Genomic DNA, 13644 nt, shown 5'->3' on the forward strand with positions numbered 1-13644 from the left:
ATAAAAAATATTCTCATTGATTGGATACAATATAAGTATAAATAATATCTTATTTTTTAAATTAAATTAAATATAGAAATGAAATAGATATCTACATATATGTCATCTCTATATCGATCTTTATTTTAAATCATTAAAACACTCATAATTTATTACTATTTTAGTTTTACAAATTAGATATAACCAATATTTGTTTTTAAATATAAATAAAAAAAGTAAATAAACTTGTCTCTATAGTATTATATGAATAATCTCAAAATTTAGGAAATTATCATATTGATATTGATAGAGTACGGAGATATAAGTATATGTAATACCTATATTCGTTCTAAATTATTAAAAGACTCATTTTATTAAATAACTTAAAACTTATATTTCATACTCTCTTTTATCCTTAATTTCGTGACCTTCTTTTTTTTCTTCCGGACCACATTTTTATTTTCCTCATAGTTCAAAATCCACAAAATTTCCTAATGTATTTTTCCTCTTATCAAATAATGTATTAATTTGAAGAAAATACTAACCTTAATTTCATTTAATTAATTATTTAAGGGGCACACGTTTTATCTTTCACATCAAATGATAATATTTTATTACCCACTAAACAAAAAATCATTCATTTAACAACTCAAAATAATAAATATTTACTTAACAATTCAAGATAATAATATTTTAATTATATTTAATTTATTTTTTTTAATTGTAATTTTCTCTATAATGTCAAAAGTATGTATTATTTTGATTTAATTATATTCCATTTTCTATTCTTGCTCCTTTACACCCCGTTTGTTTGTAAGCAATGAAAAAGATTACAGCGTGGAAAGCTTGAAAATCAAAATATTAAAATATTAAAAACACAGAAAACCATAAAAATTTTATCTTCTAAACTTTCTTTAATATACGTATATTTATTTAATTACTTAATTATAATTTAATTTTTTAACCTTTCTATTTTTAACTTAAATTATTATTATTATTTTTCTAAAATTAAATTATATTTTAAATTTAAAAATATAATTAAGACTACAAAAAAATAATTATTATAAAATAATATAATTAATCATATTATATATATGTAAGAAATTATAAACTTAAATAATGATAATAATAAATATACTTTTTAATAATAAATAAATAAATTTATATAATAATTATATAAATTACAAAAAATTGAAGATAAAAATAATAATGTTATTTAATATAAAAATAATTTTTATCAAATATTTATATTTATAAATATTTAAATAAAAAATAATTATATTTTATAAATAAATAAATCAAATTAATTTTTTAACAATTTTTAAATATAGGAATAAATTTGTAAATTTACATTTTTGTCAATTAAAAAAAATATAATTTTAATCACATCCATCACATCAGGAACTTTTATAAACTTTTTCTATATTTTTTCTTCTATTTACCTTAATCCAAACATCCTAACTTTATTTATACATTCTCTTCAAATCATCTCAAATTCACTCTCTCATTTTCACTCCTTAATTCAAACAAAAAGATAACATCAAGTTCGTCCTCAACATTGATTGTTATTATGTACATTTCACCACCAACATCTCTTCTTGTCACCATCACTTCTTCCCACTGTTACTAAGTTAGAATTTTTAGATTTTTTCTATATTTTTAATTTATTTTTAATTTATTTTTTATTACAGTTTAAAAAAATATACGTTAAAAATATTGGTTGATAAAAATACATGATATATATTTAGAATTATTTACTGAAAGTATATATTATATATAAATATTTATTACAATTGTATATTTTAAATAAAATTTTAGGAAAACATATTTTAGAAATATATATTATAAACTTTTTATTAAACAATATAAGTTAAGTAGAATTTTAGAACACACATTTTATAAATATATATTAGTAGTTAAATACAACTTTAGCAAACACAAAATTTATTTAAGTTAGAGTGTAGTTAATATATGTTACTGTTTTTTTAAATAATTATTTAATAATGTTATTAAAATTTTATGTCATTTGATTTTTATTGATTTACAGGTTTTAAATATTCATGTTTTTATTGTGGTATTTGGTATATGTTGAACGAATGGTAATTAGGTTTGGGAGTATCAAAATTGTATTGTTTAATTTTTTAAATTGTATGTAAGTGTTACATTGCCGAAATTTTGTCATATACTGTGTAATATATTGCATTAAGGAAAATTTAGTTTTTAATTTGAGATTTAATATGAAAATTGAGTACTATCTCCAATTTGAACTATTCTTATGTTTATTTTATTGAAAACAAGAACCACTAACAACAATTATTTTTATTGGATACTGAATTGACAAGTAGAATAACTTAGAAATATTAATCTTTTTTAATAGTTTATGAGTATATACATTTTAATCAACATTTTATATATTTCATGAAATTTTAGTTCTTTGTGTTTTTATATATTTGAATTCATATTTAATTGTAGTTTATTTGACTTATTGAGTGACACATGAAGATATTAGAAGAGTATGTAAAGAATGTATGTCATCCGAAAAGTATTTATTGTGGAAGGGTACATTGTCGAGGAAGCAATTGAGTTTTGTGCATAATATATATTAGAAGGAGGAATTGTAGGGTTTCCAAAGACTTAACATAAGCAAAGGAATAACTATAAAGGTACACAAGGTGTAATGGTAGTTTTGCAAGATCGAGATGAAATCCTTCAAATACATTTGTCATTAATGAACAATAATGGTGATGTTCTTCATTACATAATGCTAAAAAAAATTGTAGTAAAATATCCTCATGCGAATGAAAAGTAGTTATTGAATAACATAACAATACCTTTTTTAGATGGTTTAAAGACAAAATGAATGTTGAAAAAATAAAGTGGGCATAAGGATCTAACTTTGATATCATAACATGAACTATATAGGATATTTTCTGGGCAAAAAGTCCAACACCCTAAGATTTTGGTTAAGTGTTAAAAATAGTTAAGTATAAAACATGATCATATTTCATCATTAAAAAGATAGTTTTGTTCAAACAGTACATCATATAAGACGCAAATGTTCTATTTGACAAATGATACAGTGTTATACAATATTGTTTTTTGAATGACATGAAACAAATATGATCAGACGATCAACACATAGAAGTGAGCCAACATCATACCTCCCAAAAACATATATGTTTATTCTATGTTGTGGGGAATGTTTATTACTTTCATCCACTAAAGAGATTTGTTAAAGATGCAAGATAAACTCAACATCGAGATCTCTTGGAGTTCAAGTTAAAACTGCTTATTGATTAAGTTAACAATTCTCACATTGTCTTTCGAGTTATGTAGATATACTTGGAACATTTTAGTTGATTTTAAAGTAGACCATATGAGTTGAAACCATGGATGAATTTATTATATTATATATATATAAATAATGTAACTATAATATAAGGCAACTTTCATATTTTGCTTTGAGAACTAAACAATCTTGTGTATAAGACTGGGATGACTATGTAACCATCAAATCCAAAGACGGTTTGACCATCAAATCCAAGAACATAAAAAGTTTATGTGAAAGTTCCTTCTGAATAAGTGTCTTGCTTCATATCAACTTGGTTAGTTGTTTCTAATTGAATTTTGAACATTAACTTATAAATCTTTGAAAACTTCAATGTATCAAATTTTAACCAAGCTGAATAGTTTCATGTACTCAACTATATCATGATATCAAATGAGTAGATTTTGAATTTTATTAAATTGAATAAACTAGTTTGATTCATTTTTGTTCTTATTTCTATAGTTATATCATTCCATTTTTTACGGTTGGTTCCTAGATCTTAAATTTAAATGATGCTCATTTTTTGGATTAATATGTTGGATCAAATGGCAAAGATTTTTATTCTTTTTGTTGTTTACCGTTAATTTTGTGGCATGTTGGTAATTTAGGTTGAACCAAAATGCTTAATAGGTGCAATTTTGATTATGAAAGTTTGTTTGACATACAATTATTTATTCTCAATATCATATGGTATATTTGAAACAAGTATAGTTCATATCTTTGTGACATGCACAAACGGTATACATATAGGTGGAGTTACATATTTAGTTAGCATAAACTAACATTTTTACGAACAAGGGTTATAGGATATTTGTAAACATTCAACATAATCTAATACAAACTTTTCATTACTAGTAGCATAAGTAGGATTTATTCTCATTTGACACTTTAGTAAGTGTAAACTAAGCTTTATGTTTTGAATACACAAAACATGGAGTGGTTTCATATACCAATTGAGAGTGGATGTATGATAGATGCTATAATGATGGAGGAGGTATGAAAGAAAGTTTTGTAAATTAGGTTGAAGAGTTTGTCATCAAAGCCCGTGAACAAGAGACTTTTACTTGCAAACTAGATGTCCATGCAATAAATGTCATTCTACTCGTATTTTAAAATAAATAGGTTTATGCCTAATTACTGTTTGGATTGATCATGGAGAAGAACTATGACATGTTAATGACAATTGCGTGGGTCCTTCTAAGTAGTGGTTTATATGTGTCCGTGAACATGGAAGAGTTGTATAACATGGAAGAGTCTCCAAATGAAGAAAATCAACAATTTTATAATTTGTTATTAGAGGCCAATAAGTCATTGTATAAAGGGGCATCATATTAAAATTATCTATGTCTTTGAGATTGTTAGCGTGCAAGTCTAATTGAAATGTTCCTAATCAATGTTTGAACTTTATTAGAAAAATGTTTTCGGATGCAACACCCATGAAGGGGAATACCAAAAATTATTGTAATGCTAAGAGGTTAGTGTCAATGTTGGAATAAGAAGTTAATATCATTGATTGTTGTATGAAAGGGTTGTATGCTTTTTTATGACAATGAATATGGGAAAAATGATGGAGATCTACTATAATGCAACATTTGTAATAAGTTGAGGTATCATGCCCCAAAAGTTGAAAGAAATAAAAATTGACCAATTCCAATTAAGATAATGTTCTATTTGCTTATAATTTCAAGGTTATAGAAATTGTTTGCATCTATAGAAACTGTAAATCAAATGACACTACACTATGAGAATAAAAGAGATTCAGGTGTGTTATGTCATCCATGTGATGGTGAAGCTTGGAAACATTTTGATCAAGTACAACCAAATTTTGCTCTGAACCACGTAATGTACTACTTAGTCTATGCTTTGATGAATTTAACCCATATATTCAAGCATTTGGCAAGCCTTATTCTTATTCTCTAGTAATTGTGACCCCATAAAATCTTCCTCCTAAAATGTGCATGTATAGACTTTATATGTTTTTTAAGTGTCTCATTCTTGGATCACGTAATCTGAATATAGGTATCAATTTTTATTTACAATCTTTAATAGATGATGTTAAGAAGTTGTGGAGTGATGTTGAAACATATGATATGTTATTAGGTTGGGGGATCAAGGTAAATTGGCATGCTTGTATTGTATGGACCATACAAAAGCCTTTAGAATACACAATGGAATGAAAAATAGTTGGTTTGATTTACACCATAGATTCTTGCCCAATGATCATACATTTAAGAGGAATAAAATTACTTTCAAAAAGGGAAAAGTTGAAATGGGTGGGCTGCCATCTATGTTGACATCTGAACAGGTTTGATATGTAATTAGAGATGTACCTAAAGTCATTGATAACCTTCCTGTATGAAAATTACCAAGATAAAGTGAGTGACTAAATTGGACAAAAAGAAGTATCATTTTGGATCTTCCATATTGGAAAGATAATATGTGGAGATTCAATCTTGATATTATGCATATAGAGAAAAATTTTGTTGACAACATCTTCAATATTGTGATGGATGTCAAAGGTAAGACAAAAGACAATGATAAGGTAAGAAAAGATCAAACATTGTATTGTTAAAGTTGCTTACTAGTGGTAAAATGTTGAAGTTGCATACTAATGGCAAAATGTTAAAGTCGATAACAAATTACATTTTAACTATAGAGGAAGTAAAATTACTTTGTCATTGGTTCAAAGAACTTAGAATGCGTGATAATTATTCTTCCAAGTTGACAATATAGGCCGATGTAGAAAAGGGGAGAATGTTTGGGATGAAAAACCATGATTGTCATGTATTCAAGGAGTGTTTGCTTCCTACTGCATTTAGTTCATTACCTGTTCATGCTTTAAATCCACTTATTGAAGTTAGTTATTTCTTCAGAGATTTGTGCTCTACAACATTAAGTAATTGTGACTTGGCAAGAATGGAAGAAAACATTCCAATAATTATTTGCGAGTTGGAAAAAATATTTCTCCTTGCATTCTTTAATTAAATGGAACATCTCTTTATTCATTTTACACACGAAGCAAGACTTGGTGGATTAGTTCGATATAGGTGGATGTATCAATTTGAAATGTAAGAAAGTTGTCATTGCATTTACTAAAAGTTTATTAGTTGACACAACACTAAACTCATCCCTGCTTCATTATTTTTATAGATTCATGGGTGATTCTAAATGATCAGTAAAAAATAAGACTCAGATTGAAGGATCAATTTGTGCATACCAAGAGACAACTTACTTTTGTTTTCAGTATTTTAAGAATTTCATGTTGTCCCCATAAAATTGTAGAAATGAAATACTTGTTGAAAGTGAGAGGTTTTATCATCGTTTTCTGTCTTTAACCAACCTCATTGTTATTTATGGAAGAAGTCAATTCATCGATTAACCCATAAAGAGTAAACTTCACCCATGTTTATGTGTTGATCAATTGTACCAAAGTTAAACCATACCTTGAGTGAGTATTTATAATAATTGATTTCACTACATATGATATTTAATTTTTTTATAAAGTTTATCTTCATTGTATTGATAAATATTCATAGTTTATTCTTGCAATCTCAACAAATACATGAATTAAATATGTCAACTCATATACTTGTACATTCCTCTAATGGTTCAAGGATCAAATATATATCTTTCAAATTAAAAAAATATAAGTTTTGTATTATATGTTTAATACAATACAACTATTAATATTTGTTACATTTGTAGGTTAATAACGAGCTTTTAAGTGTGTGAAACATACACTTACAAGAATTATTCCATGGTTCTTTCACATATCTTAATGAATGAGACACATATAAATTTAACATTCATGCATGGAGCAAAGAAAAGAAGTCGATAAACAATGGTGTTTATGTAAAAGGACTTATAGTAGGTGAAAATGATTTCTATGGGATCATTCCACACATATATGAGTCAGAGTGTAATACTTCAAGCTCTTCTGAAAGAGTGGTTGTATTTTTCTGTGATTGGTTCGATCCATCATGTGAAGGTACAATAGTGAATCCTAAATATGAAATGGTGGACATTTGAATGAACAAAAAATATTTACCTTTTGAACTATATTGAACAAGGTGCTTTGATGTCTCCAAATCAAAGTGAATTGCTTGAAGACCCTGTTGCAGGTTGTGTGTGTCTTGTGTAGTTTGAATTTGTTAATCCACTCAATGTAATGATCCAAGGTTGTTTGATTCAAATCATTTTGAAAAAGATGTGTTTTCAAAAGAAAGTGAAAAGTCAACCTGTTGAAATTTCGATTTAACCAGTTGTTTTACACTTAGTGTATTTTGAAAGAGATTTGAAAAAGCTTGACTTTGGTTGACTTTGCTGTCAAACCAATTCAATTGATTGTTTTTTGTTTTCAATCGATTATTTTTTAAAAAACCATAAAAAAATTATGTTAAGTGGCTTTAATCTATTTTAACTAATTTAAAACTGTTTTGACTCTTGCATTAAATGCTTTGACTAACTAATTGGAGTTTAAATAAATTGGTATTGGATTAATTCAAGAGAAATTATTCAAATCAGTTTTCCAAGATTGCTAAAAGCTTTGGATCTTTTCTAAGAGTGGAATAGGATTGTGCTATATTCATTTTGCTTTGATCTATGATCATACCCAGGTGTATTCCATTTCTTCTTTCTTGACTATTGTATTTCTGTGAGAATTGTTGGTGTGCAGATTCAGAGGTTGTTATGAAATCTTTGGTGTATTTGCCAAAGATGGTGTGTGTTCTTGAAGGGTTCAAGATCACCACTTTGGTGTGTGTTGTGTAATCAAGGTTTTTGATTGCCTAGTGAATTCTCAGTGGTTAGTTGAGGACTGGATACTCTGTGTGAATCTCTCTATCCTTTCTCTCATTTAAAATTGTTTTTTCTTTGTTTTAAATACTGTTGATATAAACAACCGATTGTTTCGCAAAAACAACCGGTTTATTTTCTGTAATTACTTTAAAAACAGTTTTCAACTTGGCTGAATAGGTTTCTAATTGATTAATTCTTCATTGCCTTTCACCGTACCTTCAATACTTTCGAAAATGTTTCAAAAACAATTCACCTCCCTCTTGTTTAAGGCCTACATTTCTCATGATATGGAAGATGATGTTCCTTACAAAATAAATGAAATATCACATGTAAATGAAGTAATTAAAGTTGAAGGTATTTTTGGATTCCAACATTCACAAGTTGATTTTGAAGTAGAAGATGAAGGGTTTGAAGGTCACCTAGAAGATGACAATGAAGATGAGGAGTTTTAAAATTATGATTCAAAAGAAGACATTGGAAGGAATGACATTGATGAAGATAATGATTTTGAAATAGATAGTGGAAAATAGGAACTTGAAGAAAATGAAAATGGGGAATTTGATGATGATGATTGGAGTTTGTACTTTTCATTAGGATTAGCCAAATTGGATAAATGTTCTTCACTTGTTAATTTTATTTTTTAAACTTATTGCTAAAAGTTGATGGTTGTTATTGGAAACATTTCAGTATTATGTTGTATGTTTATAATCTTGGTATGTTGCTTTCATTTATAATTGGTACCATTATTTTTGTATTCTATTTTGTATTTATAGATATGTTAGCAGGGGGTCGTGACACACCTCATCCCTTGTTGCCTCATTTAAATAAGGGAAAAGGGACAATGAAAAAGAAAAGTCCATGTAATGTACCTAAAATAATTGTTTACCCCCAATTCCTACACGGAGGACCATTCTGTTAGAATGTATGGCTTTAAACTAGAGGGGGGTGAATTGTTTAAAGGCGGGTTTCGCAAACTTTTTAGTCTAGAATGAAATTCTTTGCAAGAAACCAGATTAGGAATTCAGTTAGCCAAGAAACAAAGCTCAAAACAGTAAAGCACCAGAAAAACAATCGGTTGTTTCACATAAACAATCAGTTGTTTATACCAGTAAAAATAACAACAACTAAATTTAAAGAGTTTAAGGAAGAGAGAGATGCACAAACAATTTATACTGGTTCACTCTTAAATCAAGAGCTACATCCAGTTTCCCAGAAACCACTTGGGAATCCACTAGGTAATCAAAACCAAATTACATACACACACACCACCAAAGAAGTGACTTTGATCCCCTCAAGAAACACACTTCCTTTGGCTCAGCACACACACACACACCAAGAATGTTGATTTTGACAACCTCAAGAGCACACAACCCTTCTTGGCTTTACAACACCAGAATGTACAAAGTTCTTAGAACGAATTACACTGTTACAGAATCAACTGAAATCAATACAGAGTAATCCTATTCCACTTCTCTCTTGAATAACCAAAGCTCAAAGTGAAAACTCAAATCTTTGAAAAACTCAAATTTGTTTTTCTTTCTTGTTGTTTGTTATAAAACATTAACAAACTATTTATAGCTTTCAAATCTTGGTCAAAGCATTTAAAACAGGAGCGTATACAGTTATAAAATCATTTAAAGCTCACTTAACTAACAAAACTGTTTCTGTTAGGATTTCCAACAAACAATCGGTTGAAAGCGCGAATTAATCGGTTCTTTTGGTTTGACAGCAAGTCAACCACCCAAAACAGTTTTCAAACTTTTTCAAAAACACCTAAGTATAAAACAATCGGTTGTTTTGACAAAACAACAGGTTGTTTTTCACTTAGATTAAAAAACACTTTAAACTTAAAAGATTTGAAAACACTAAAGCTTTAGATTCAACAAAGAGTGGATTACAAAGATAAGCTACCCTAGATCCTACTCTAAAGCACATCAACAACTTCAAGCAACTTCAGCCTTCCATCAAACGCCAGGATTTGGATTCTTCAAAGCTTTGAACATACTTGATTCAACAATCTCCCCCTATTTGATGAAGACAAATCCCTGATTGCTTGTGTTGGACTTGATTGAATCTGAAGCATTCCCTGCAAAAATATAGTATATATACAATCCAGTGTACCTTACAACAACATGTTAGTTTTTCACATTTACAAAGCAATATCAGACAAACAAGCGATTGTTTGCACGAATCAATCGGTTGTTTCTGTCAGCAGAAGTAAAAAACAGTTTTGATTTCAGAGTTCCCAACAGTTTAAAACAATTTTCCAGAGAAAGACACACAAGAACCAATCAATTCTCCCCCTATTTGTCTTCACAAATAGACTGTAACAATTATATACCAGTTCAGGAAAGATTTTGAGAGTCAAGAATGCCTAACTCATTTCTCAAAAAGAAGAACCTTTCTTTTGGTAGTGGTTTTGTGAAAATATCAGCCAGTTGCAGTTTTGTCTCAATGAACTTCACTTCACAGTCTCCATTGTTCACATGATCCCTTATGAAATGATGGCGAATCTCAATGTGCTTAGTTCTTGAGTGTTGAATCTAATTTTTGGTAAGATTTATGGCACTTGTGTTGTCACACATCAAAGGAACCTTGTTAATCTTCAATCCAAAATCTGCAAGTTGCTGTTTAAGCTAGAGAATTTGTGCACAGCAGCTTCCAGCAACAATGTATTCAGCCACTGCAGTAGAGAGAGTCACACAAGCTTGCTTCTTACTATGCCATGAAATGAGACTTGAACTAAGAAGGTGGCAAGTACCACTAGTGCTTTTTCTGTCCAGCTTACACCCTGCAAAATCAGAATCTGAATAGCCAATTAAATGTACAGGAGGGTGAGAAGGATACCATAGACCAACATTTGTTGTTCCTTTGAGATATTTCAGAATCCTCTTTGCAGCTTTGAAGTGGGATTCCTTTGGATTTGCTTGATATCTTGCACAAAGACATACCACAAACATTATATCTGGTCTACTTGCTGTGAGGTAGAGCAATGAGCCAATCAAACCTCTATATTTTGTTTGATCTACCGCTTTTCTAGCAGCATATGCATCCATATAACAACTTGAGGGCATAGGTGTGCTTGCTTCCTTGCAACTTTCCATTTCTAACTTCTTGAGAATTTCTTTGCAATACTTTGATTCACATAGAAAGATTCCATCATTTGTTTGCTTGACCTGTAATCCAAGAAAGAAAGAGAGTTCCCCCTTCATAGACATTTCAAACTCACCTTTCATAGCTACCACAAATTCTTCACACAAACTATCTTGTGTAACACCAAAGATGATGTCATCAACATAGATTTGCACAAGGATAATTTCAGAATTTGACTTCTTGATGAAGAGAGTCTTGGTAATCATTCCTCTTTCATAACCATGTGACAAAAGGAAGTTGTTAAATCTCTAACACCACTGCCTTGGAGCTTGTTTAAGCCCATACAATGCCTTTTTCAACTTAAAGACATGATTAGGGTGTTGATGATCTTCAAAGCCCGGTGGTTGATCCACATATACTTTCTCATTGATGTAGCCATTGAGAAAAACACTCTTTACATCCATTTGAAAGAGTTTAAATCCACTCATACATGCAAAAGTCAGCAACAACCTCACAGCCTCCAATCTTGCAATAGGAGCAAAGGTTTCCTCATAGTCAATCCCTTCCTCTTGATTGTAGCCTTTGGCAGCTAGCCTTGCCTTATTCCTTGTGATCATTCCATCCTCACCCAGTTTGTTCCTGAAGACCCATTTTGATCCAATGATGTTCATCTCAGCTGTTTTAGGGACAAGAAACCATACCTCATTCCTAGTAAACTGATTAAGCTCTTCATGCATAGCTTCAACCCACTTTTCATCCTTGAGAGCTTTTTCAATAGACTTTGGTTCAATTTGAGAGACAAAAGCAGTGTAATGGAAGAGGCCCAAGCCCATGATAGAAAAAGCCCAAGCCCAAGCCCAAGCCCAAATACAAGTTCAAGCTTCAGCTCAAGCCCAACAAATAGAAGATATGGGCCAACTAAGCATCATTGGATGTTTTTCTTTTGTAATTACTTTTGAGTATTTTTAGTAGAACATAAAGGGAGGTGTAGATATAGATATAAGAGGTGCAAATGTATAAAGCTAAGTCACACCTTCCATGTGACATAAAAAGAAGGTGTAGATTTAGGAGGTGCCAAAAAAAGAAACCAAGTCACACTTCCCTTGTGACTAGGAATTGGCTCCAAATTCAAATGCTTCTCATTTGAATTTCCCTCCACTTTCTTTTGAATTTCCAGCCCTCTAAACACTATAAATAAGAGGGCTTGGCTCATGTATTTGGAAGATTAATTTGAGTAATGAAATGTTACCAAAATGTGCCATTCTTACTCCTTGCCTAAACTCTTAGGATTTAGGTCTTTTAATCTTCCAAAACCGCAACCTCAAAGAGAGTAGGCCTCACCTCTCTCACTTTCATACTTCTCATGCACCTCCAAGGCTACCATCACTCCTAGGAGAGCCTTGTCCACCAACAATCCATGGATGCTTCCGCCAATTCCACCTCAAAACAGCAAGGATGAAGTACTCAAGCTATCACAGTGTGCCTGCAGAAGTTTGAGATAGAGCTACGTGTAGAAACACCCTCCATTTTTTGGGTAACTCACTCTGCTGCAAAATTTCAATCAGTTGTTTCAAGCATTCAACCGGTTGTTTTTTTGCACACTAGTCCAGCTTCTCCAAATTGATGTTTTGCTCATCCTCTTCAACGCTGTTCTTTGAGACTTGAATGCTTTTGCGATCAACTTCATCAAAGACCACGTGAATAGACTCTTCTACAGTCATTAGCCTCTTGTTGTAGATCCTATATGCATGACTATTTAGGGAATAGCCAATAAAGATTCCATGATCAACTTTTTCATCAAATTTCCCTAGGTTTTCCTTTCCATTGTTCAGAACAAAACTGCTGCAGCCAAATACTCTGAGGTGACTGATGTTTGGTTTCCTTCCATTGAAGAGTTCATAGAGAGTCTTCTTCAAGATTGGCCTTATTAGCACTCTATTCATCACATAGCAAAAGGTGCTAACAACATCAACCCAAAAATACTTGGGTAGAGAGGATTCACTTAGCATTGTTCTTGCTAATTCTTCAAGGGATATGTTCTTCCTTTCCACTACACCATTTTGTTGTGGAGTTCTTGGAACTGAGAAATTGTGCAGAATTCCCATCTTCTCACAGAATTTGTTGCATTTCTCATTTTGAAATTCCCCTCCATGATCACTCCTTATTGAGCCAATGTTGTTGTTCTTTGTATTTTGCAACCTTCTAGCAAGCTTCTTGAAGGCAGAGAAGGCATCACATTTTGATTCCAAGAAGAAAGTCCATGTGTACCTCTTTTGAGTTGGGAAGACAGATTTCACAGGAGTTTGTCTTGAAGATCACTTGATATCCTTTTTCACACAATTGTCTAATGCTTAGCAAGTTGTGCTTTAAGCCTTATACAAATAGAACATCATGGATGATCAAGATATCCTTCTCTCCTATAGAGCCTCTTCCTAGAATTCTTCCCT

General features: G+C 30.4%; 1 protein-coding gene across 1 annotated transcript; it reads right to left on the bottom strand.

Moving 5' to 3' along the window:
* Positions 1-10740: 10740 nt before the first annotated feature.
* On the bottom strand, positions 10741-11340 carry LOC137833904 (uncharacterized mitochondrial protein AtMg00810-like). The gene has a single exon (XM_068641972.1). The coding sequence runs from the start codon at positions 11338-11340 to the stop codon at positions 10741-10743; it is 600 nt and encodes a 199-aa protein (XP_068498073.1).
* Between the last annotated feature and the right edge of the window lie 2304 nt (positions 11341-13644).

Source organism: Phaseolus vulgaris, chromosome 5 (genome assembly GCF_000499845.2).
Source record: "Phaseolus vulgaris cultivar G19833 chromosome 5, P. vulgaris v2.0, whole genome shotgun sequence".
NCBI lineage: Eukaryota > Viridiplantae > Streptophyta > Magnoliopsida > Fabales > Fabaceae > Phaseolus > Phaseolus vulgaris.

Excerpts from the sequence above, each read along its gene's own strand:
- LOC137833904 (XM_068641972.1), bottom strand. The coding sequence starts at position 11,340 with ATGAAAGGTGAGTTTGAAATGTCTATGAAGGGGGAACTCTCTTTCTTT.